Source organism: Liolophura sinensis, chromosome 6, assembly GCF_032854445.1.
Source record: "Liolophura sinensis isolate JHLJ2023 chromosome 6, CUHK_Ljap_v2, whole genome shotgun sequence".
Classification (NCBI taxonomy): domain Eukaryota; kingdom Metazoa; phylum Mollusca; class Polyplacophora; order Chitonida; family Chitonidae; genus Liolophura; species Liolophura sinensis.
Genome location: NC_088300.1, coordinates 78,412,503 through 78,438,212, shown reverse-complemented (window position 1 = coordinate 78,438,212; position 25,710 = coordinate 78,412,503). Strand labels below are relative to the sequence as shown.

At 37.6% G+C, this 25,710-nt stretch overlaps 1 protein-coding gene across 1 annotated transcript in view; it reads left to right on the top strand.

The window, feature by feature from the left end:
- LOC135466375 (E3 ubiquitin-protein ligase MARCHF5-like) overlaps positions 1-25,710 on the top strand; it is a 43,913-nt gene that overhangs the window by 5,429 nt on the left and 12,774 nt on the right. Inside the window, exons 3-5 of the mRNA XM_064743817.1 lie at positions 413-618; positions 1,649-1,779; positions 15,018-15,204. Coding sequence (XP_064599887.1) covers positions 413-618; positions 1,649-1,779; positions 15,018-15,204 — 524 coding nt within the window. The remainder of the gene's footprint in view (positions 1-412; positions 619-1,648; positions 1,780-15,017; positions 15,205-25,710) is intronic.

Here is a 25,710-nt window from a genome sequence, read left to right as displayed (position 1 = left end):
TACAGTCACTTTTGTATCCCCATATTTATATACAAACAAGATTTTCTTAAAAGGGGGTCACACAAGAATTTTTAATTTTCATGAAACTTTTCTTAAACTGTCTTAACGTTTAAGAAGATTTAAGAAAATAATTTTTGTGCCAGTCCAATTTAAGAACATGCTATTTTCATTTAGGAATGCAGGTTATATTTATAGATGAAACTCTTGTTTATGTTTAAGACGACCCCAAAAATGTGATAATATCCATGACATTTGAATTTTGCTCTGGTCTTGCTTGTATCCACAAACTGATATTATTGTTTTCTCTTAAATCATTATGTATGAAGTGGTCATCAAACATTACATATATAGACATTTATTTGGTGCAGTTTTAGTACAGTATTTGATACATTTGAATGGATTTCTGTGTTAGGAGGTCCTGCTGGGTTTGTTTTGCTACTGAGGAAGATGATCGTGATCTCCCGTGGACACGCCCCTGTAGGTGTCGTGGCACAACCAAATGGGTTCATCAGTGTTGTTTACAGCGATGGATCGATGAGAAACAAAAGGGAAACACAACTACCAAAGTCAGCTGTCCACAGTGTAACACAGAGTATTTAATTGTCTTTCCAACTTTAGGTAAATTTTATGCTGTACATCTTAATTTATCATTCTTGAAACCATTTTAAGAAACAACACTACATCATATGTATTTAAGCAAGCATAAAATGTTGCCACAGAAAGTTTAAAAAGCACAGGATACCTTAATGATTTTTTTTCTGATATAGTGAGGAAAATTTTGCGCATTGAGATAGTCATAATCACCTTCACGTTATCAGTTGTAACCCATTGTTTCTATTCGTTATTTCTAAAACTGGAACATGCAGCTGTTTCTGGTCACGTGATTGAGTGATGCAGGAATGTGTTTCAGGTTGGTCTATAAACATGGTATATCCGATTGCCTGGTAAGAATCCTAGATTAAATGTTGATTTATAGAATTACAAAGCGCATCAGAAAAGAAAGCCTCTGGCTGTTTAGGTTGTTTTCTGTCCCTCTTCCGAAATAATATGAGTTCTATTATTTGTTGTCTTTTCTTTTAAAAGAACAGTACTAGGTTAGGGCTGGATATGTTTGATACCACTTATAACCATACCTTGAATTATGTGTATGCTTTAAATTAGTTTTATCATTGTTATTTTATATATACCCAGAAATATTCAACATTCACAGTAGGCTATGTCAGTTATTAATAACATTCCTTATTTAATTTGACAGTCACAGTCTGTACAGGTTGATTAGAGTTCTGGAACAAATTCTGATACAAAGCCATGGAAGGTCATGCTAGGAAAACTGGACTTGTTATATAGTTTCAGAATAAATGTACTTGTAGTTTTGTAGTTGTGAAGGTTGAATATTCTAGCTCTCCAGGGCTGTGCTTGGTTTCCTCCCACCATAATGTACATGTATACATGATATTCTTTAGTATGATGTAAAAGACCTATCAAATAAATACATATTTTGGGTCCTCCTTTATGCTAAAGTGATCCACATTTTTCTTTCTTGAGATTCACCAACATCATCAAATACTGAATCTTTAGTGAACAGTTAGAAGTTAGACCCTCTTGCATGTAAAACCCTCTTAATTGACACCACGATTGATTGTTACAGGACCAGTTCTGTATGTGATGGATGTTGTGGACCGTATTATTTACAAGATGTGTCCATTTGTGGCTGGAGGAATATTTATTGGGTCAGTTTACTGGACAGCAGTCACATACGGAGCTGTGACAGTCATGCAGGTATATGTGAACAGTTTTTCTCCTTTTGTTCTCTGGTGTATGCATGTACATTCAAATGAGGATGTTGGAAAGTGAGCAAGTTCCAGAAAATAGACCCTTGTCCCACAGCTATGTGTACATGCATAGGCACTGCTTGATGCAGACCTCTCCTGCAAACTGCTGTTGCCACTAATGTTGTATATGTAGTTACATGTTGTATGTGCTGTTAGTACGAGGTGATGTAGCATCAAACACTGATGTTTATTCCTGTCTCTTTTTCACTTTTATTAATAGTTTAATAAGAAAGACATCCATTTGGCACAGGGATTTTCGGCTCTTTTCTTTGTGTTGAAGATATTGCACGTGGGTCTGTTGGTGAGAATCGGCAGAGGCTCATTATAGAGGCATGAAAAAATGTGAAGAAATTGCCGGAAGTAGTTTGCCCCAAGTACTACATGTCAGTGTACTTAACAAAATGTTATGGTCAAATATTAACTTCCTTTCAGGATGTTTTCTTCATTGTTTTGTTGGGATTTATATGGTACGATTTTACATTGAACAAAAATTTTAATTTTGTTTGGAGTCGGGCTTTCATTTATTATTCGTTTATTTTCGTGCCACAAAAGGTTATCGAATGTGCTTGGCTATTTTGAGGAATGTAACGGTAAATGTCACATACCTTGATTGCCTTTGATGGCATATGTAGCGAAAAGATTTACACCATGTAAGGTAGGCATATATTTAACAGCTCCAAGTAATATTTAGACCTATCTTACAGCAATTGAGCGCTTTTTTAGTCACCAGAATGGTGAAAATAAAGAATACAACTATACAATGTAAGAACCTAATCATGTATTGTATTATGGTTTGTTGCCTTGATCTGTAGCCACATACGGTAGTGGCACAAATAATGAAGATTTTTCATGCTCATACTAACCGAACAAATAGAAATGTAAATGACTTAGTTGCAAAAAACAATTTTGGGAAAATGTGTACAGTCTTACAGTTTATCATAATATGGTGTTCTGGTGCATTGCGTTCTCTTTAAAGTCATGTCATAATGATTTGAGGCCGGGCCCTCTATTACAGACAGAAATAACTGATACGTCCTTTGTGGATGGAGAAGACCAATGAATTGTACTAGAAGACCATTGGTCTTCTAGTTACAAGAAAAATGAAAATAAAAGAAGAGCAATAGGCCCATTTCACAGCCCTTGAACTCGAGTCTTAAAAATGACAGAAAACTGAACCCAAAGAAACAAAAGTCAGGAGATGTACATGTGTATGTAGTACTTTTGTGGATGGTGTAGAATATGTACATGTATATGCAGTACTTTTGTGGATGGTGTAGAATATGTACATGTGTATGTATTACTTTTGTGGATGGTGTAGAATATGTACATGTGTATGTAGTACTTTTGTGGATGTTGTAGAATATGTACATGTATATGTAGTACTTTTGTGGATGGTGTAGAATATGTACATGTGTATGTATTACTTTTGTGGATGGTGTAGAATATGTACATGTGTATGCAGTACTTTTGTGGATGGTGTAGAATATGTACATGTGTATGTAGTACTTTTGTGGATGGTGTAGAATATGTACATGTATATGTAGTACTTTTGTGGATGGTGTAGAATATGTACATGTGTATCTGTGGTACTTTTATAGATGGTGTAGAATATGTACATGTATCTGTGGTACTTTTGTGGATGGTGTAGAATATGTACATGTATATGTAGTACTTTTATGGATGGTGTAGAATATGTACATGTGTATGTAGTACTTTTGTGGATGGTGTAGAATATGTACATGTGTATGCAGTACTTTTGTGGATGGTGTAGAATATGTACATGTGTATGTAGTACTTTTGTGGATGGTGTAGAATATGTACATATGTATCTGTGGTACTTTTATAGATGGTGTAGAATATGTACATGTATCTGTGGTACTTTTGTGGATGGTGTAGAATATGTACATGTATATGTAGTACTTTTATGGATGGTGTAGAATATGTACATGTGTATGTAGTACTTTTGTGGATGGTGTAGAATATGTACATGTGTATGCAGTACTTTTATGGATGGTGTAGAATATGTACATGTATATGTAGTACTTTTGTGGATGGTGTAGAATATGTACATGTATATGTAGTACTTTTGTGGATGGTGTAGAATATGTACATGTGTATGTAGTACTTTTGTGGATGGTGTAGAATATGTACATGTGTATGTAGTACTTTTGTGGATGGTGTGTAATATGTGCTTGTGTATGTAGTACTTTTGTTGATGGTGTAGAATATGTACATGTAATTACACATGAGAACCAGTGTAGACTGGGCTGTTGTGTTCATGGCAGCTCACTGCGTTTCTCCTATGAATTTTGTCAACAAAAGTATTTAAACCACTCCTTGGAAGCATAATCTATTTATGACAGTGTCCTTCTGAAATAGGATTTACAAAACAATTAGTACTGTGTAGATGCTCATGGCTCTGCCTGATTTTCTCCCACCATAATGCTGGCCGCCGTCATATAACTGAAATATTCTTGAGTAAAACACCAATCAAATAAATACATAAATACTGTGTAGACGTCATAAGCCTGGAGGTATATGTATATTGCATTTTTACCACTAAATTTGCAAAAATTTAAATTGACTCAGGAAAAGACAAAACTGCGTGTATAATTGTATCAGTTTACTGAAATGTCGCTGCTGTCAGGTAACATGACAAACTATCACTGATGCACCTTCCAGCAGCCATCTGCAGTAACACCATTGAAGACCAATGGCTAATTATGCATGTTTTGCATGGCATGTAAAAGGCAGTGGTTTTCATGTTCTTTTATTTTCCAAATTAATTCTTGATGAGACCAGGTCATGCCGACATGGTTTGTCTGATGCGGTGTGAACATGATCACACTGAAAATTGATGACAGAACCAAATTGTGGGCGCTGCCATCCATAGGTAGCTGGGGAGGTGATTAATGCTAGGGTGGGGCCTCTACGCTCCACAAACAAGGACACACATACAATCATTGTTGCCCCAGGTACAAGAGCCGGTGACAGTGTTAAGTACAAATCAATCAATCAATAAAATGTGAGGGGTTGCTCTAGAGTGCTTTGGTCCCCACCCATGGAAGGGACATCGCTTGTGGAGCTTAGATACCCTCAACCTTGCTTAATGCTTCACTCCATCAACCTTCCCAGAGGGGCAGGAGGAAGAAGGAGGATGGTGTTGTCAAGTACATTGGGGCCTAGGTGGTAGTGTTTTCACAGCTAGCGGTCCATTTCCTTCAGCGTTGTAGGAGACATCCTTATTGAATTGCTTAATTAGTTAGGTTAATTTTATCAGTTACATGGGACTAATCCAGAATAATCCATTGTTATTGGTGGTGGCTGGACACGATGGATAGTCCTCATTAGTATCGTCTTAGATGAAGCTTTTGTATTGATTCAGGGTGTCAAAAGTTCATAGCTGCTAATCATGAGGTGGTAAAGATGGGCATTCAGTCAGATTGCGCTGGTGGGAGATTTACCGTCAGCTCGTATCTGAGCAGGCTCATGTGACATGTCAACTATGAAATACATAATGGTGCATAAAGCTTAGTAAACATCTTTGACAGCATTTAAAGTATATTACTTTTTGCTGGTTTGAGCCCAGAAATACAGGATTACTCAAGGGATACATCACCCTTGTTGTCTTGTTGTTCTGCTACATGTGTTTTAACCCTACAGTGTTTGGTCTCAGCAACAGCAGTGGTTAGCTATAACAGAAATATGTCAACAGCATTAATGACTAGAGGGGTTTAATGAGTCCCACTTTCATTGGGAGAATATTAAATACAGCCTCAACTGATGGAATAATTTGTAGTCACTGAGTACCAATAAAATATCATATCTGTTTGAACATGAGGAGGAGTAATATATGAATAACTTGTAAATACTATCATATTGTTGGTCCTACAGTTACTGCTGGTAAGTCTTCAGGTACAGAGGAACAAAGTCGTCTGGAACAGAGGAACAAATTTGATAAGTTCTGGTGTCATTGGCCTAGTTTGTTTGACACTTGTATGGCATCAGTTGAGAACACGTATGTGCACTTTGTCGGTGAAAACAGCATGCACAGTCTAAGTCAACAGATTCTTGGGTACATGTAGTTGAATGCTTATTAAAATAGAATCAGAGGAAAGAAGACTGTGTTCAATTCTGAGCAAGAGCTCCTCACCCCACCACTTCAAGTCCGCAGGAGTGCTCTGGTCGACTACTAATTTGATCAGACACCAAGATGAGCTTCCAATTGCCAAAACTACAGACTAGCTGCCAGTTGCAAAGTCTGCATGTGTTAGGCTTAAATCTCTTCACACCTATTAAATTGTTTATTTCACCCGAAGTTTGGTACCGGTACATAAAAATGCACTTTCAGAATGTTTCTGCCTTATTTACTGTATTAATGGAAGTTTGCTTAGATCAAGTGGCTTCTAAGCTTACTTACCGAAGTGTACTTTTAAGTCAGAGAAATTGCATTCCACCAAACATTATCAAGTAAACTTAGCTAAGTGAAATTATTTTTAATCTTAGATGGGGCCTTCACAGAACTCTTCTACATTAAGAGGGAAAAATGCCTGTGTTGTTGCGCTGTTGTATTGAAATAACTTGGATTGTAATTCTGAAAATTACATTCTTTTGGGGGAATAATTAAACTAATTGGTGGAAACAGTAATTAATTGTTTGAAGGACAACGGAAAACTTGTTCTCAAAGGATGTATTTCTCACTTGATGTGACATTTACCTGTTTGTGACGCCTCAATTCACCTTCTAATTTACTTGGATGAGAAGACCGACTAACGCACGTTACATTCAGCTGACTGATGGCCAAAGTCAACAGTGAGCCTCTCTTTTAAGTACACTGAAGGAATTGCTGCCATTTTGTTTCTAAGCCAACTTTACATCTGCGTTCAAGCTAACTGAGAGTTTCGTGCGTTTTGAACTTAGTAAACTTTGATGAAACTCACTTGACTTTAATAGAGTTTAGTGTTTACTTAGCCCCTCTCACAATACCTCACCTTACTTCATACAGGTGAGCTAAAAATTCCAAAATAAATTTAATGTTACAATATCTCGGACACAATGATCCTGAAAAAAATAGCTCTGAAATCTACATAAAATCTACAAAATCCTGAATATGGCCCTTGACGAAGATCAGGGGCCGGTTTTGGGAAGCTAAGTGTAAAATCCCACTTAAAAATTTTTCATGAAACCTGCCCCTGATCTTCGTCAAGGGCCATATTTAGCATTTTGTAGATTTCAAGTAGATTTCAGAGCTATTTTTTTCAGGATCAGTGTGTCTGAGATATTGCAACATTAACTTTATTTTGGAATTTTTAGCTCACCTGTATGAAGTAAGGTGAGGTATTGTGAGAGGTGCTAAGTAAACACTAAACTCTATTAAAGTCAAGTGAGTTGGCTCTCATTCATTGATTGAAGATTAAGCTGTTTTGTTTGGATCTCTAGTTTAAGGTATAGTGTGTAAATGCACGTGCTCGGTTGGAAGGTTAAGCCTTTTTTTAGCGCTTGTATATCGGGCTGTCATACATGTATTGAAGGTTAGGCCTTTCTTTTTTGCACCCCAGTCTAATGTCTGGTGTGTAAATGCACATTCTTGATGAAAGGTGAAGCTTTCTTTTAGCTGTTGTATATTGGGCTATCGCACTTGGATTAAAGGTGAGGCATCATTTTTTACTTTGTGGTTTAATTTATTTATTTATTTGATTGATGTTTTATGCCGTACTCAAGAATATTTCACTTATACAACGGCGGCCAGCATTATGGTGGGTGGAAACCGGGCACAGCCCGGGGGAAACCCACGACCATCCGCAGGTTGCTGGCAGACCTTCCCATGTACGGCCGGAGAGGAAGCCAGCATGAGCTGGACTTGAACTCTCAGCGACTGCATTGGTGAGAGATTACTGGGTCATTACGCTGCGCTAGCGCGCTAACCAACTGAGCCACGGAGGCCCCAATTTGTAGTTTAAGGTATGGTGTTTAAATGCACACTCCCAGATGGCAGGTTAAGCTTTTTTTGTTTTTTAGCTCCTGTATAATGGAAATCATACGTGGATCTCCAGTGCACAGCAATAGAAGGTTATGTTTTTTTTTTATATTTCTTTTCATCTGTGTACATCTACAAGGGTTTAGTTTTATAAGCTTTGTGAATGATATTTTAATGATTTTAATTGATAGACTTTCAATTAAAAGATTTACCAGTTATATAAACTTCAATTTGTTTTCTGTAGTAAACATGTTTTGTAGAAATGAGATTTATGGACTTTGCCAGATTTACCATGTTTGTAATCAAGTTTTATGCACATGACTACCTGCATGAAGGAGAACAAGAAGAGTATTGGGTTCCTGTGATGATTTTACCATTTTCCTGTTTTGTGGACATCATGCACACATTCAGATTGACTTCATTCTGTTCTCCTGTTACATGGATTTCGACAAGCTGTAGGGATACAGTTTCCTATGCAATCACGTACCTAGATAAGCTTTTTGTACCTTTACAAAAAGTACAAGAATTTACCTTGTAGTATACCAGTTTATCATGGTATACACAGTATCTGTAGAAAGCATGGGATGGGATTTGCATATCAAAGACTACTCCAGTGAATTGGACCTTGAACACCCCACAATGAAGTTTATTTACTACCATAGCTCAACATTTGCTCAGCCATTCACAGCATTGGAATTGTTCGTGGATTGCCACATGCATTTTACAATTTACAAATCATAGGCCACTGCCTCCATTTTGTGCATGAACTCCCAACAATAGCACCACAACAACTTTTATTCTGTTTTCATTGTCTAGTTGACTGCTATAGCAGGCAAGCTGGTGGGATTCTCTGAATGCCTTGTTGTTGCAAGAACATTTGTAGGTAATTGGCAAGGAATCACTGGTTAAGACGAGGTTATTGTTACATGGGTAGCTCTGTGTCTGGGTTTTCTCAGTTCATCTAAGCATTAAATCTGGTAGAGGACTGGTATTGGTGCAGTGGTTTCCTCTGGCTTCTACCCAGTCTCCCCCACCCAGAAATCATCATACATTTTTGTGGTCTCAGGCATTAGGTGTTATGTTCAGGAGTGTGATAGACATGGGGTGTGATAGGTGTAGAAGTGTGATAGGTGTGGGAGTGTGATAGGCATGCGGATGTGATAGGCATGGGAGTGTGATAGGTACGGGAGTGTGATAGGCATGGGAGTGTGATAGGCATGTGAATGTGATAGGCCCAGGAGTGTGATAGGTATGGGAATTTGATAGGCATTGGAGTGTGCTAGGCATGGGAGTGCGATAGGCATGGGAGTGTGATAGGCGCAGGAGTGTGATAGGTATGGGAATTTGATAGGCATGGGAGTGTGATAGGCATGGGAGTGTGATGGGCATGGGAATGTGTTAGGCGCAGGAGTGTGATAGGTGTGGGGGTGTGATAGGCGTAGAAGTGTAATAGGTGTGGGGTGTGTGATAGGCATGGGAATGAGATAGGCATGGGAGTGTGATAGGCGTGGAAGTGTGATAGGCGTGGTTGAAGATCTGAAATTAATGATATCTCAAATCATAACTGAACAAGCCTTCTGCTCATTAATTGATCTGCCTGTTGAGAGTTGAAAGGTATATGTACCTGGTAAGGTCCGCATAAAGTTGGTTTCAGATTATGCCATACAAATTCATCAGGATAACCAGAGCATGATTGGACCCTGCTAACAAATTTGTCTTGTCTAAGTTGGAACATGAGATACTTCATGGTGATAACTTTATGTTCAGTGCGAGTGGGATATTATGTAATGTATGTTATGTATTATGTAATGTTCCTGTTTATTCTCCTCCATGTTCCAGTGATGATAGCTCCTGTGGTGTTAAATGTATGTTATGTATTATGTAATGTTCCTGTTTATTCTCCTCCATGTTCCAGTGATGATAACCCCCGTGGTGTTAAATGTATGTTATGTATTTTGTAATGTTCCTGTTTATTCTCCTCCATGTTCCAGTGATGATAGCCCCCATGGTGTTAAATGTATGTTATGTATTATGTAATGTTCCTTTTTATTCTCCTCCATGTTCCAGTGATGATAGCCCCCATGGTGTTAAATGTATGTTATGTATTATGTAATGTTCCTGTTTACTCTCTGCCATGTTCCAGTGATGATAGCCCCCATGGTGTTAAATGTATGTTATGTATTATGTAATGTTCCTGTTTATTCTCCGCCATGTTCCAGTGATGATAGCCCCTGTGGTGTATAATGTATTATGTAATGTTCCTGTTTATTCTCCTCCGTGTTCCAGTGATGATAGCCCCTGTGGTGTTAAATGTATGTTATGTATTATGTAATGTTCCTGTTTATTCTCCTCCATGTTCCAGTGATGATAGCCCACGTGGTGTTAAATGTATGTTATGTGTTATGTAATGTTCCTGTTTACTCTCCTCCATGTTCCAGTGATGATAGCCCCCATGGTGTTAAATGTATGTTATGTATTATGTAATGTTCCTGTTTATTCTCCTCCGTGTTCCAGTGATGATAGCCCCCATGGTGTTAAATGTATGTTATGTATTATGTAATGTTCCTGTTTACTCTCCTCCATGTTCCAGTGATGATAACCCCCGTGGTGTTACTGGGTAAGCTGCTGGAGTTTGCTGCAGCCCATATCTAACGTGTATGAACCATCTTCTGTGTGAGTGACATCACCGTATTGATTGAACCGGACTGGTGTCAGACAGTAAACATGTATTGAGCGATTCAAATATAGAGTCTCAGTTATGCCTTGACAAAAAATGTGAAGAGGTACAGTTTTTGGACTCATGATGAATTGTGTCTGTGGTTCAGATATTTGAGGCTTTGCACAGTGAAGTGGAAGATAAAAGTTGCACTTGGACATAATTATTGTTCAGAAAATTAGTATCTGATAGTACTCAGAGTTTGCCTGATACAGTGTATGTAGTTGTACTCAAAGTGTGCGTGATACAGTGTATGTAGTTGTACTCAAAGTGTGCGTGGTACAGTGTATCTACTTGTACACAGTTTGCAGTGTGCAGTTTTAAATGAGCACATCATGAATTGTGATTCTCCTTTTCATTTCATCCTTGATTACAACATCTGCAGATTAGGAGGGAGTGAATGAATGAATGATTATAGCTTTCCACTACACAGTACAGCCATATTGTGACAAGATTTGAAAGGAATGAATGAATGATTATGGCTTTCCACTACACAGTACAGCCATATTGTGACAAGATTTGAATGAATGATTATGGCTTTCCACTACACAGTACAGCCATATTGTGACAAGATTTGAATGAATGATTATGGCCTTCCACTACACAGTACAGCCATATTGTGACAAGATTTGAAAGGAATGAATGAATGATTATGGCTTTCCACTACACAGTACAGCCATATTGTGACAAGATTTGAAAGGAATGAATGAATGATTATGGCTTTCCACTACACCGTACAGCCATATTGTGACAAGATTTGAAAGGAATGAATGATTATGGTGGCAAGATGTACAAAGAATAAATGAATTACATTTACATTACAGCCATATAGTGGAAAGATGTGCAAGGAATAAATGAGTAGTTTTGGCCTCCCTCTAGACATTACAATGGTACACATGTAGTGACAAGATGTAAAAAAAGTAAATGAATGGTTCTGGCCTCCCTCTACACATTCCAACCATATAATGGCAAGATGTACAAAGAATAAATGAATGGTTCTGGCCTCCCTCTACACATTACAATGATGCACATGTAGTGACAAGATGTATAAGGAATAAATGAATGGTTCTGGCCTCCCTCTACACATTACAGCCATATAGTGGAAAGATGTGCAAGGAATAAACGAATGGTTTTGTCCTCCCTCTACACATTACAATGATACACATGTAGTGACAAGATGTACAAAGAATAAATGAATGGTTCTGGCCTCCCTCTACACATTCCAACCATATAATTTCAAGATGTACAAAGAATAAATGAATGGTTCTGGCCTCCTGCTACACATTCCAACCATATAATGGCAAGATGTACAAGGAACAAATAACTGGTTTTGGCCTCCCTCTACACATTGCAATGATACACATGTAGTTACAAGATGTACAAGGAATAAATGAATGGTTCTGGCCTCCCTCTACACATTACAGCCATATCATGGAAAGATGTGCAAAGAATAAATGAATGGTTCTGGCCGCTCTCTACACATTACAATGATACACATATAGTGACAAGATGTACAAGGAATAAATGAATGGTTCTATGTGCATATGATGCACATAGAAATCGTTCTGCACTCATGGAATAATAGCACAGTGTATATGTTATGGCCAGTGTGCGATGTTTATGTGATGTGGGTTATGCTGCCTGTGTCTGATTAAGCCTCAGATATATGGGCATGTAATCAGTACTACGCACAGTTCATCCACATATAGGACACTGCAGAGATGAGCCCTGCAAGTCGTCTACTTTATACCCAGATACAAACCAATCAATGAATCTGCTTGCCACGGCCGCAGCCCTCTGGGTTAAACTGTCTGGAGTTGAGCTCAACATTCCTACACTGGTTTTAAAGGTTTGATCATGGCTGGTAGCGTCCCATAGTCTCAGGGCAGCAAATGCTTGCCAGGAGGCGCTTTGTCTTGAGCAAGCGTAGGGGTTTTGTTGAGGGATTGATTTATTATGGGTCAGCAAAGATCAGAACCCCACGTCACAGGTGGTCATGCTGTGCCATGCCGGCTCATTGGTGCTTAGCGCTGCTCAATGCTTGTGCCACCACTCCACGCCCAGCAGCCACGCTTCAGCTTCCATTAAATGGATTTCCACCATGAGCAATCAAGCCTGCTATTGATAAAATGTGGTTCTTCTTAATGACAACCAGCTCTGGATGCTTTTGTGATTGCATATTTCTGACCTGGACTAGACCCATCTTAGAACATGGTGAAGTTAGTGAACGAGTAGTGTGGGAGTGAACAAAAGATCACTTCACTTTCTGGGCTAAATATGCAACACTGTCCCTAAATGGGGTCAAAGGCTGCAGTATTTCATGGCATTCTTGTGGCGTAGAGAAGCTAGCAAGCTCAAGTTCAGCAGTACTATGGACTATTAAAGTAATGGTTATTCTTTGGAAAGAGAAAGTGGTCTCCTTTGCTGTGATTGTGTTTGGCCTGAGTGGTCTCTTCTTACATCATCTACAGATTTTATTGATTTACCTGTAGGTCAAGCTCAGAATGTTTTCATAGTTAACATGATTTACACCCATATTACAAACTGAGTTTTTTATTGAAGTAATATTGGGTTTTCCCAATAGTCTCAGTCTGTATAATATCATAAAGTAGCAAATGCAAAGAGCACAGTTACTGCCACACTGAAATGTCATGGCAAAAAGATACCACACACCAACTCATCATATACTGACATTTGGCTGACCTGTTTTTATTGAAATACATTTTTGTATTTGTGTAACTACATGTTCTTCACTGACTATAATGGAAACACAATTGTACATGTATACAGTTTTAGGGTTTTGTCATTTCTTGGCTTTGTGTTCTACCATCAGACCATTGTGCCTTGACCAGTTCAGTATATGACATGTTTAGGTCAAGCATATGCTGGCATGACATTGGTTTTACATGCAGGTTTGTGATGTGGATTATGTTTCGCTCTGCACCATTTTAGTGAGCCAGAGATGACCACAATCTGATAAGTTCAGAATAATGTAGCATCAAACACCAATCAAACACAAAGTAACTAAATCAATATGAAGGGCAAGTTTGAAGTCCAGTTTGGAAGATTTAATGCAATAAAAGAACTACATGTAGTTTTATCTCTCTCTGTTGTAAATTGATGGGAGCTGGATGTACATGTACAAGTAGGTCAGTGTTAGGTGTCCGACTGTTAACCACCAGGCACATGAGGTGTGACTTAATTCAGTCCTGGTCATAAACCGGAAATTGGAAAATCCTGGCTCTCCTTGCCCTAGTTGTACTTGTATGGTTGTTTGCACAGTCTTACGTTTGTGAATCTCAGACATCACAAGTCTGCAGTGTGCAAGTCTGTATGTCACATTTAGGAAAGTTAACAAATAACATGAAAATTTTTTTTATACTAGCACCTCTCTTGGCACTCCGGTTTCTCTGGGCAGCCTCGTCTTGAGAATGACTCTGGCAAAATCAGTTAGTCAGTATGTGGATGTATATTTTTGGTTGGTTTTGTAATTTTTTAAATTTTTTCATATGACTTGTAAGCTGACTTTTTTCAAAGAGTATGAATGTTTTTTCTCAGTAGAATGGATACTGACTTCGTTTTTTCAGAAAATGAAAGAGAAAAGACACAGAACAAAAAATACCCTGTGGTTATAGTAAAGTATTGACGACTCTGAGTCATGGCTTTCTCTTTAAGTGCCACTTGACTTGGGATCTGTATTTGAGGTTGCTTGGCAACTGCACAAGTGCTTCTGTGTAAAAGGTGTTCGGATAACCAAGTAATGCACTTTTGGAAAATTTTCTGGAAAGAAAACATTTTGAACTTTGTCATTGATGAAAAAGTTTCATTTTGCATGAGGATGTAAAAAAATAGTGTATTGGTATTTTTCTGGAATTTCATCATTCAGATGGAGTTCACTAAAATTGTTTAGTTTATCATTGTTCATTAAATATTAAACAGAGATGGAAAGACTGCCTAATCACATCAGAGGAATATCGGAAAATTATTTTTGGAGCAATGTGAAAATTGTTTTTCTATGGGTAGTGAGGCAAGCTGATATGATGATGGATAGTGGATGTGACTGTAATAACTTGTGATGTCTGGAATTGTCTCTAGTTATCTCGAAGGACCTTGATTTATGAGTTCTGAGTGATTGATGTATATCTGTAAGCCATGACCCAGCAGTAACCAACCATACCCAACCATGCTGAGCCAACTGGTTGACTCTAAGGCCTGGAGTTGGCTGCTTTGCTCATTGGTTTATAGCACAATGAAATTGGATTCGTAACAATATGTCATTATTGCTGAGCATCTGGTTGAGGCAAGAGACCTGTAATTGAATCTTTATGGTAACTTTGGGGAGAACACATCATGGCATCCCCCAACATTCTCTGGTGACTGCAGCCCTCACACACCCAGCTATCCCATTGCAGGTTTCCTGGGTGACTCTTCTGTGGTGCTGTAATTAAATCCTAATATAGTCTTCAATTAATGCCTTGTTTTCATCATGCAGGTTCTGGGGCACAAAGAGGGGTTGAATGTAATGGAGCGAGCTGACCCATTGTTTCTGCTGATTGGCTTGCCGACAATTCCCATCATGCTGATCCTGGGCAAAATGGTCCGCTGGGAGGACTACATTCTTCGACTCTGGAGGAAGCACTCATCCAAGCTTCCCCTCCTCAATTACCTCTTCTCTGAAGGTTGGTGCAATATCTTTTTCCGCTTTCCCAATAAATTGTGACCTGTCTTTATGCATCAAGAGCTTCATCTCTCCATCCCCTGCCATTAATTATTGGCACCCTTGATCCAAGTTCGTTCATTAATCTTTTGCAATTGGGCAATTTCATTTATTTTAGATTCTTTCTAATTGAGCTATTCAAGGGATAAAAATGCTGCCATGAGATACATCTTAGTCTATTGGGTGAGCTTTTTTTTCCCCCTTCAGCCACTTGCTGGGGGAGCATATTTATATGTTGAGTATTATTCTTTTTCCCCAGATTTAATGTCACCTTTTTTTAAGTACTGTTCATTTTATAGTGATGGTTTTTCTCTTTATTCTTCAACTTTCCCGACTTTGATTATAAACTTCGGGAATTTTTAAAAGGTGATAGCTACATTTCTGGCTATAAAGAGTGGTATAAAAATTCATAAAATAAAATAAGCTATCCAGTCTCTAAAAACCTGTATGTGTGATGACCAGCCAGAAAAAGAATCTTATTTCAAAGTTTTATTACTTATTTTATGGGGGAATTGAATAATTTAATTAAATAAAGTAGGAAAGGATTTACTGGGAAGATTTCTTGTAATCAAATGAAGTGATCATTGTATTACATAAAGTAAGGTTTAAAACTCCATAAAACGTCAGTATTGAACACACACTAGTACATTATATTTATGTTGGCTCTTCATCAAGTGACCTTTAAGTAAAAGTAGCCTTGAAAACTTTTTGGCCATTAGTGTGAAAGACTGATTGATATTGTTTATGTCATGTATGACAGGCAGGTCTGTCCATTCATTTGTGTGTTTGTCTGCTAAACAGCTGGCCCTTACTGGCTTATTTGTGTAACTTAAACTTATATATACAGCTGGAAATGAGCTCATGCGAGTGCCTGCTGGTTTGGCTGTGGCTCTGTGTCAGGAGGTTTGTGAGGAGGCTTGTCAGGGGTTTGTAAGGAGGTTTGTGAGGAGGCTTGTCAGGAGGTTTGTGAGGAGGCTTGTCAGGAGGTTTGTGAGGATGCTTGTCAGGAGGTTTGTCAGGAGGTTTGTCAGGAGGCTTGTCAGGAGGTTTGTCAGGATGCTTGTCAGGAGGTTTGTCAGGATGCTTGTCAGGAGGTTTGTCAGGAGGCTTGTTGGGAGGATTGTTAGGAGGCTGGTCAGGAGGTTTGTCAGGAGCTGGCATCCTGCGGTGATTTCTTGTGGGTTGATTTTGCTCCTTCCACAAACTTGGCTTCTTACCTTCTCGTACAGGTATAGGGCCTAGGATGATTTTGAACCTGACAAAGAGGATTTAAACTACATGTCTACATTATAGTTTGGGTGCCTAACAAGGTTGAAAAAGAAATTAAAATTCAGGATGAAAAGATAAATTGAAAATAATTCGTTCGTTTTGCATGAAATTGTTTTAGAAAACCTTCATAGGAATGTGTATACATTTATGTAACAATGTGGCTTGATATTAGATCCAGCAGACATAACAGTGTGGCTTGATATTAGATCCAGCAGACATAACAATGTGGCTTGATATTACGTCCAGCAGACATAACAGTTTGGCTTGATATTATTTCCAGTAGACATAATATTGTGGCTTGATATTAGATCCAGCAGACAAAACAGTGTGGCTTGATATTACGTCCAGCAGACATAACAGTTTGGCTTGATATTATTTCCAGTAGACATAGCAGTGTGGCTTGATATTAGATCCAGCAGACATAACATTGTGGCTTGATATTAGATCCAGCAGACAAAACAGTGTGGCTTGATATTAGATCCAGCAGACATAACATTGTGGCTTGATATTAGATCCAGCAGACAAAACAGTGTGGCTTGATATTACGTCCAGCAGACATAACAATTTGGCTTGATATTATTTCCAGTAGACATAATATTGTGGCTTGATGTTAGATCCAGCTGACAAAACAGTTTGGCTTGATATTACGTCCAGCAGACAAAACAGTTTGGTTTGATATTATTTCCAGTAGACATAGCAGTGTGGCTTGATATTAGATCCAGCAGACATAACATTGTGGCTTGATATTAGATCCAGCAGACAAAACAGTGTGGCTTGATATTACGTCCAGCAGACATAACAATTTGGCTTGATATTATTTCCAGTAGACATAATATTGTGGCTTGATGTTAGATCCAGCTGACAAAACAGTTTGGCTTGATATTACGTCCAGCAGACAAAACAGTTTGGTTTGATATTATTTCCAGTAGACATAGCAGTGTGGCTTGATATTAGATCCAGCAGACATAACATTGTGGCTTGATATTAGATCCAGCAGACAAAACAGTGTGGCTTGATAGTATGTCCAGCAGACATAACAGTTTGGCTTGATATTATTTCCAGTAGACATAATATTGTGGCTTGATGTTAGATCCAGCAGACAAAACAGTGTGGCTTGATATTAGATCCAGCAGACAAAACAGTGTGGCTTGATATTAGATCCAGCAGACATAACAGTGTGGCTTGATATTAGATCCAGCAGACATAGCAATGTGGCTTGATATTATATCCAGCAGACATAACAGTGTGGCTTGATATTAGATCCAGCAGACATAACAGTGTGGCTTGATATTACGTCCAGCAGACATAACAGTTTGGTTTGATATTATTTCCAGTAGACATAGCAGTGTGGCTTGATATTAGATCCAGCAGACATAACATTGTGGCTTGATATTAGATCCAGCAGACATAACAGTGTGGCTTGATATTAGATCCAGCAGACATGTGGAACTCTCTTGTCAACCCTACTGAGCACTTGAATGGTTTGTATGGGTGCCCAAACTTTTATCCTTGAACTCAAATATTCTTAAGTACAGTCAGGATAAAACACCAGTCAGAAAAGTAAATATGAGACTGACTGTTTATTTCACATTATACAGTCATGTATGCTCAGTTAAAGAAATAAGTATGTATGAAATTTTTGGAATTAACAAAAGATGCGAATGAAAAAGATTATGAAAGATCATCTTCATATTAAGCTAAGGTTCAACTAACATTTAGATATACAGCAGTGGAAAAAAATGATGCCTATACAGCAGTGGAAAAAATGATGCCTTGTTGTCTTTTGTCTCGTGGTAATCATTTGGTATTTTGAATTTTATGAATGTCTGACTTAAGTCAGTACAAACATTCAACATTTCAGGTTGAAAGATTAAACAACACCATGTGATGACCTTTAGTGAAAGTAATCAAGTCATTGGTATGCTTGCTGCACAAAGGTGCCTGGTTCATTACCAAAACAGGATTTTTAGCACTTGTCAAATGTCAGAGAAATTTTCAGGAAGTAAAGAATTATGGAAAGTTAGCTTATGTCTGCTTTCTCTCGTATTAAATACCAGTACTTGTAGACTTAAAATGTTTGTGTAATTTTTCCAAATAGCCTGGTTGTGCAGTTATTCTGCATGTTGGATATCTCTGCTATGATGAGCAGCCCTTCTAAATACCAGTACTCTGGTTTCTGATGCTGATACCAATTTAAAATTTGTGAAATTTATCCATTTCCATCATTTTCAGTTTACAAGCCAGTTACAAACCAATTTACATCAGATCAGTGTTAAACAACAGATAACTTAGAGGGTTCTTTTTCTATTTCAGAAATAAATTGGGATTTTTTTTTCATCACCAAACAAATACAGTATTATCTCACAGTTATTAAGAAATGAAAATGTAGATACTTCATATGCCTGACTACCAGCACAAATTGTAGGATTTAATATATGTGCATGTGTTCAATATAAACCAAATCTGTTTGGTTTAATATCTGGCTGAACTCATGATTTTGCGACATGGCTTCGGGTAGTTCTATACCTGGAAGATGCCAACAAGCAAAGTTTTTTTCAGCAATCTTTCAATCTCTGATATAGAGCAGAATGATAAATGAGAACTGAACACACTATACATTTGCGACTGCATTAATGGTGTGTTCTTTCTATTCAGGTGTTGATTATATTTATACCTGGGATATCAATCAATAATGGAAATCCATCCCACAGTGTTGAGGCCACAGTAGAGTGTTTGCCAGCCTGCCCCTTTACGATGGTATTCCTGACACCCAAGGATTAGCTGCAGGAGTGACATGGAACACCTGAATGCCTACCTGTCCTATTCACAACTGGGTGCATATTAAGCTCTGGGCTTTGCCATTCAAAATCTTGTTACACTTACATGTACTTCATAGGGCAAAAGATATAGTTTAACTGGTGCTATTTGTAAGGCAAAAGGTGTAGTTTTAATGGTACAGTTTGTAAGGCAAAAGGTGTAGTTTTAATGGTACATTTTGTAAGGCAAAAGGTGTAGTTTTAGTGATGCAGTGTGTAAGACAAAGGGATCTAGTTTAACTGGTGCTGTTTACAAGGCCAAAGGTTTAGTTTTAGTGGTGCTATTTGTAAGGTAAAAGGTATAGTTTTAGTGGTACAATTTGTAAGGCAAAAGGTATAGTTTCAGTGGTACAATTTGTAAGGCAAAAGGTGTAGTTTTAATTGTACAATTTGTGAGGCAAAAGGTGTAGTTTTAGTGATGCAGTGTGTAAGACAAATGGGTCTAGTTTAATTGGTGCTGTTTACAAGGCCAAAGGTGTAGTTTTAGTGGTGCTATTTATGAGACAATAGGTGTAGTTTTAGTGGTGCAATTTGTAAGGCAGAAGATGTAGTTTTAATGGTGCTATTTATAAGGCAAAAGGTGTAGTTTTAGTGGTGCAGTTTGTAAGACAAAGGGGTATAGTTTGACTTGTGCTGTTTACAAGGCCAAAGGTGTAGTTTTTTTAGTGGTGCTATGTATAAGACAAAGGATGTAGTTTAATAACTACGGATGCTGTTTGGCATTGGTGAAAGTACACTTGTACATTGTATTATGATGATTCTAATATGTCTAACAGTCACCCAGGACAGATAAATATCTTTTAGCTCTGCATTAAAGATAGATGTAGTCAGACCTACATGTACAGGAAGCAGTCTTTTAAAACATCTATATTCATTTGGTGGTTAAAGAGGTTATACTGGAGATTTTTGGCCTAAAAAAAAACAAACAAAAAAAACACATTCGTCAGATAAAATTTTCTGTATTTACCAACATTAGCTCAAATTATTGCCTTTCAGTAAATATCAGACTCTTATAATGTACCTGCACTATATTAATACAGTGTTGAAATGATTCAAAAGTTTTAAAAAGTAATAATGCAATCTGCGTGATATATCTTACGAACTTTATTATTAATTTTGAATGTTAACTCTTGCCCAGGTGGTGCTGATACTTTGTGAAAGGTAAATATATTTGAGCCATTTAAAAATAATAGCAAAATTTCCATGGATTTGTGTTGGTTTATTCTTTGTTTTCTCCCTGATGTGTACCTAAGATTTTCACTGCCTGCCAGTCAGCATTTACAGTGTTCCAGTTGAAGCCAAATTGAGGTTTTAGGCATTCATGTATGGTTACACCAAGTATCTACTTGGTCACACGTTCACAGAAAGTGCAAGGTGGCTGTTTTTTAAGTGCAAAGCTTGCAAGACAATAAATAATATAAGCTTAGTTATTTCAAAAGAGGGTGTGGAAAGAAACCTAAATGGTCAGAGCCATTAGGCTTTGCCTGGTAACTGATCTATAAATATGGGGAAATTCGCCATGCATGTTATATGAACCAGAAATATGATGTCGCAACGCGACATGTGGCTAAAGGACGAAAAGCAGAAGTGCTACATTGAGAGGGCCAGTCAGTGAAGAGTTTTGGGTGTGACAAATCATTTCCAGTCTTCAGTAGAAACCTCAACTATTGCCCGTAGATAGAAGGTCATTTTCGTAATAATCCTCAGCAGTAGATCAGCAAATTTTATGATTTAATAATCATAACCACATTGTAAGGTGATCCATGTTGCTCAGAATATTTCCACCTACAGTTTCATTAAGTGTTGCAGTTTTCCATCCACCATAAAGTTATTTTTTGCTCAGAAATACAATTGTTTTTGTACTATTGGTTGTCAGCAAAACGGTTTACAGGTTTTTTTGTTTTTAGTTTCTGATGGTTGAGTTCTGCTTTACAAATCTGTGGTTTGTTGCAGAAAAGCTATGTATTGATATGCCTGTGGTAACAAGGCAACAATTTGTTTGTGAGAGATTCTAACTGTAATCTGCTGTTTATGCAGCTTCTGTAGCTGCCCCCGACCTGGACTGTAGCGATTGTTTGTAGGTGCACCAGTGTCTCAGTCAGGGTGAAGATTCCGTCAAGGTCGCTAGAGCTTAACGTCACAAATCTGTTGCTGGCTGTGCTGTAGAGAGGAAATAAGGCAGCAGGAGGAATTGGAGCACCACTGATATGAAGACGTGTCAAAACAATTGATTTAATCCCCTGCCTCATCCAACTAACATGCTCTGGCTTACAGCTGCCTTTAGCCACAATAAAGGAAAAATAACATGCCTTCAAATAAACCCACAAAAGCTTTTTGATTGGCACACAAGAGCCTTTATTATGCTGCAGTGCTTTACGCCTCATTGCTTTAAACAGTTTAGATAGGCTCCATTCACATTTGCTTTTCAATGCCCAGCATATTGAAGTCTGCTGTTTGCGTGCAAAAATCGATCAGCTGAAATTGGATATTTGAGAGTTATTTCTGCCTGGAATCTGACTTTTTGTTCAAGCATTTTTCCTCTTTACTTTTCTGACCTTTTGATACTTAATACCCAGCTTGACAGCTTTTTTGTTGAAACAGTGTGAATAGTTGTAATTAATTACAACAAATAACCCAATAATACACTGCTATTTCCCTCATTAACCACTCTATTTCTATGCACAGCAGGTTTTATTAGAGGTTTTTCATCCACCTCGCAAGCCTTAAAAATATCAACAACTCCCTCAATTTCCTGTTGTTATGATGAAACATAAAAAAACTTCAATATAATGATGCAGGTTTTAATTATTTTGTTTATTTTTCCAATTCATGTTTCCAGAAAAGGCTATGTACAAAAACAGCATTACAATGACAACAAAATGTATTTGTTAAAGCACTAATTATTTTACACTGCCCACCCCTTGTTGGAAAATGACTTGAAAAATATGAGTGAACATTTAAAAATATGTTAAGTTTGTTTCAGATTATATCTACATAAAAATGTTGATCTACAATGTGTAACTGTATGTGAGAATACTTTTTCAAGAGTATTATAACCTTGGTTGTTTGCCTTAGGTTTGCCACACTGTTTTATCTCCAGATTGGATGAAACTGGACATTAAGTTGAATACATCTACATCGTCTTACTTAGAATCATGCAGATTTGGCAATTTTGCAAGTTCTATGAATTGTGCATCCTGTTCCATTATGTACATGTAACTTTATTGTTTGAAATCTCCATTGCCCATACCTAGTTGGGGTTTGTGTTCTATACTCGTACATGTAATTAGCCATGTTTGTTGTTTATTTATTTATTTATTTATTTGATTAGTGTTTTACGCTATACTCAAGAATATTTCACTTATACGACGGCAGCCAGCATTATGATGGGTGGAAACCGGGCACAGCTGGAAGACCTTCCCACGTACGGCCGGAGAGGAAGCCAGCATGAGCTGGACTTGAACTCACAGTGACCGCATTGGTGAGAGACTCCTGGGCCATTACGCTGCGCGAGCGTGTTTGTTGTTCTATCTGCAGTACAGGAATCCAAATGGTGCAGTTGTGGTCAGAATCATTAGCTCACCTTATGCTGTCCGAATAGATGATGAAGGGTTTAATGATTTGTGGAAATCTCTGGGAGGATGCAGTGAATGTCTGTAGCCATCCTGTGATTTAGCAAGGCTGGGGCGACACACAAGTTCATGGATTTTACACATTTCTATGGACAGTGTGTAAGTTTAGCAGGTGTGTAATGTTCATGACATACCTGTACGGAAGGTAAAGAACAATGTACTTTAGGGTTAGGTTTCTGTCGGATGTAACAGTAATGCAATTACTGTAGTGTAATTTTTTTGCACCGGAAACATTGCATGAAGATGATTTACCTTGTTCTATAACACATTTTTATATCTATGTTTTACGAGCACACATACACCCATAATTGTGATGTAATGAAGGGAAAAATTAATGAGTTCTCAGCTTTGGACGGTCTTGATACAAGTGGGAAGGAGTTTTATGAACGCACATACACCCATAATTGTGATGTAATGAAGGGAAAAATTAATGAGTTCTCAGCTTTGGACGGTCTTGATACAAGTGGGAAGGAGTTTTATGAGCGCACATGCACCCATAATTGTGATGTAATGCAGGGGAAAATTAATGAGTTCTCAGCTTTGGACGGTCTTGATACAAGTGGGAAGGAGTTTTATGAGCGCACATGCACCCATAATTGTGATGTAATGCAGGGAAAAATTGATGAGTTCTCAGCTTTGGACGGTCTTGATACAAGTGGGAAGGAGTTTTATGAGCACACATACACCCATAATTGTGATGTAATGAAGGGAAAAATTAATGAGTTCTCAGCTTTGGACGGTCTTGATACAAGTGGGAAGGAGTTTTATGAGCGCACATGCACCCATAATTGTGATGTAATGCAGGGAAAAATTAATGAGTTCTCAGCTTTGGACGGTCTTGATACAAGTGGGAAGGAGTTTTATGAGCGCACATGCACCCATAATTGTGATGTAATGCAGGGAAAAATTAATGAGTTCTCAGCTTTGGACGGTCTTGATACAAGTGGGAAGGAGTTTTATGAGCACACATACACCCATAATTGTGATGTAATGAAGGGAAAAATTAATGAGTTCTCAGCTTTGGACGGTCTTGATACAAGTGGGAAGGAGCTTTATGAGCGCACATGCACCCATAATTGTGACGTAATAAAGGGAAGAATTAATGAGTTCACGACTGGGGAACCGTCTTGATACAAGTGGGAAGGAGTTTTACAAGTTTCCTATTAGGCAATGCAGTGTGATGTCCAAAACCAAACAATTAGGATACCGTGTTATGTATTTTATTTTTATTTTTATTTATTCAGAAGAAAAAAAAACCTACAAAAGCAATATGAGCATGGAAGTATTTGCATTAGTCCGCAAAATTAAATATATTACTACAACGAATTGAAAAGGTTAGATATTTTCTCTCAGACTCTCAGACTATTAATGTTGGCAGTGTTTAGTTAATAGTGGTGCTCCAGGGATTTAGGGGTTTGAATCCTCTTTTATTATTGTTAATTTTTCCAGTGTATGTTTCAGCGAGCTTATTGTGGTGACAGTAGACATGTGTGATAATTAAGGGTCAGCTTATGTGGATCAGTGTCCAGCTGAGTCTAACATAGATGGATAAGTGTGATGTACATGTACCTGTATGCAGGCTTTGTCAGCACACCTGTTCTGTGTGGCTAACTCAGTGTGGGGCAGGTGTGTGTGTGACAGATACTGACGTCATTCATCCTCACGCCACAGGAAGCTTATGACCTCCAGGTCCAGAACAATTTCCCTGATTACTCCCATTAATGAATAGCTGTCATCCCATGTCTGTTCCATGTTACATGTGGCCAGCACTTACACACACACATGCAGTTTACCCCATTTCCTTTTGGCATATTTTTTCTCCAGCAGTCTTTTGTATTTATAGAAACTTGACTTAAAGGTGGAGAAAACATGAAAATGACATAAAGTTTAGGTGAAAGAGTGCGAAAAGTTATTCCTGAATGTGGTCTTCAGTATTTTTTCTGATTTTTCCTAAAGGATAAAAAGACACTTGAAAATAATTTTTATATCGTGGGTATTTCGGACCACCTTTTAGTATTTATAGTCTTTGTTTAATAATGTTGTAAATGAGGATGTAACACAGGTTTAATAACTAGAATTTGTTCTTTTCAGCTAACAAATGTATTAAACCTCAATTTGGATCAAATTTATATTTTTAATGTGTTCATAAATTTGATCATAATTTAGGTTAAATGCATATGTTTCAATATAAACAACAAATTTACATTCAAATAAATTACACAAGCATCACATTCTTATTTAGAACATTATTATGCAACAATGATAAATACCAAAAGCTGGTCCGAAATACCCACCATACAAAATGTTTTCAAATACCCTTTTCTCTTGAAAAAAAAAATTCAAAAAAATATTAAAGGTCATATTTGTAAATAAATTTCGATGCTCTTTCATCTGATTTTGGCATCATTTTTATGTTTTCTCCTCCTTTAAAACCATCCATACATTTGACATCATGTGGGTAAGGAAAGGCCTGTAATAAATATATTGTTTAGCTTCTATCTCTCCATCAGCTCGTGGCCTCGTTACTAAATAGCTGTGTTAATAGATCAGTCTGCATTAATTACTTCTTGTGGATTGACAGCAGTAATACAAAACAGCTTCACATCTAGTGTATTAATTGTAATAATTTAATTTTGACAGAATTAAGAAGAAAAAATTGTCCTGCCAAGTTTTCGCAGTTTTGTGTTACATGCATTATTAAGTTTTAATTGAAAGCTGTTTTGATTTTTTTTATATGAACAACTTATTTGT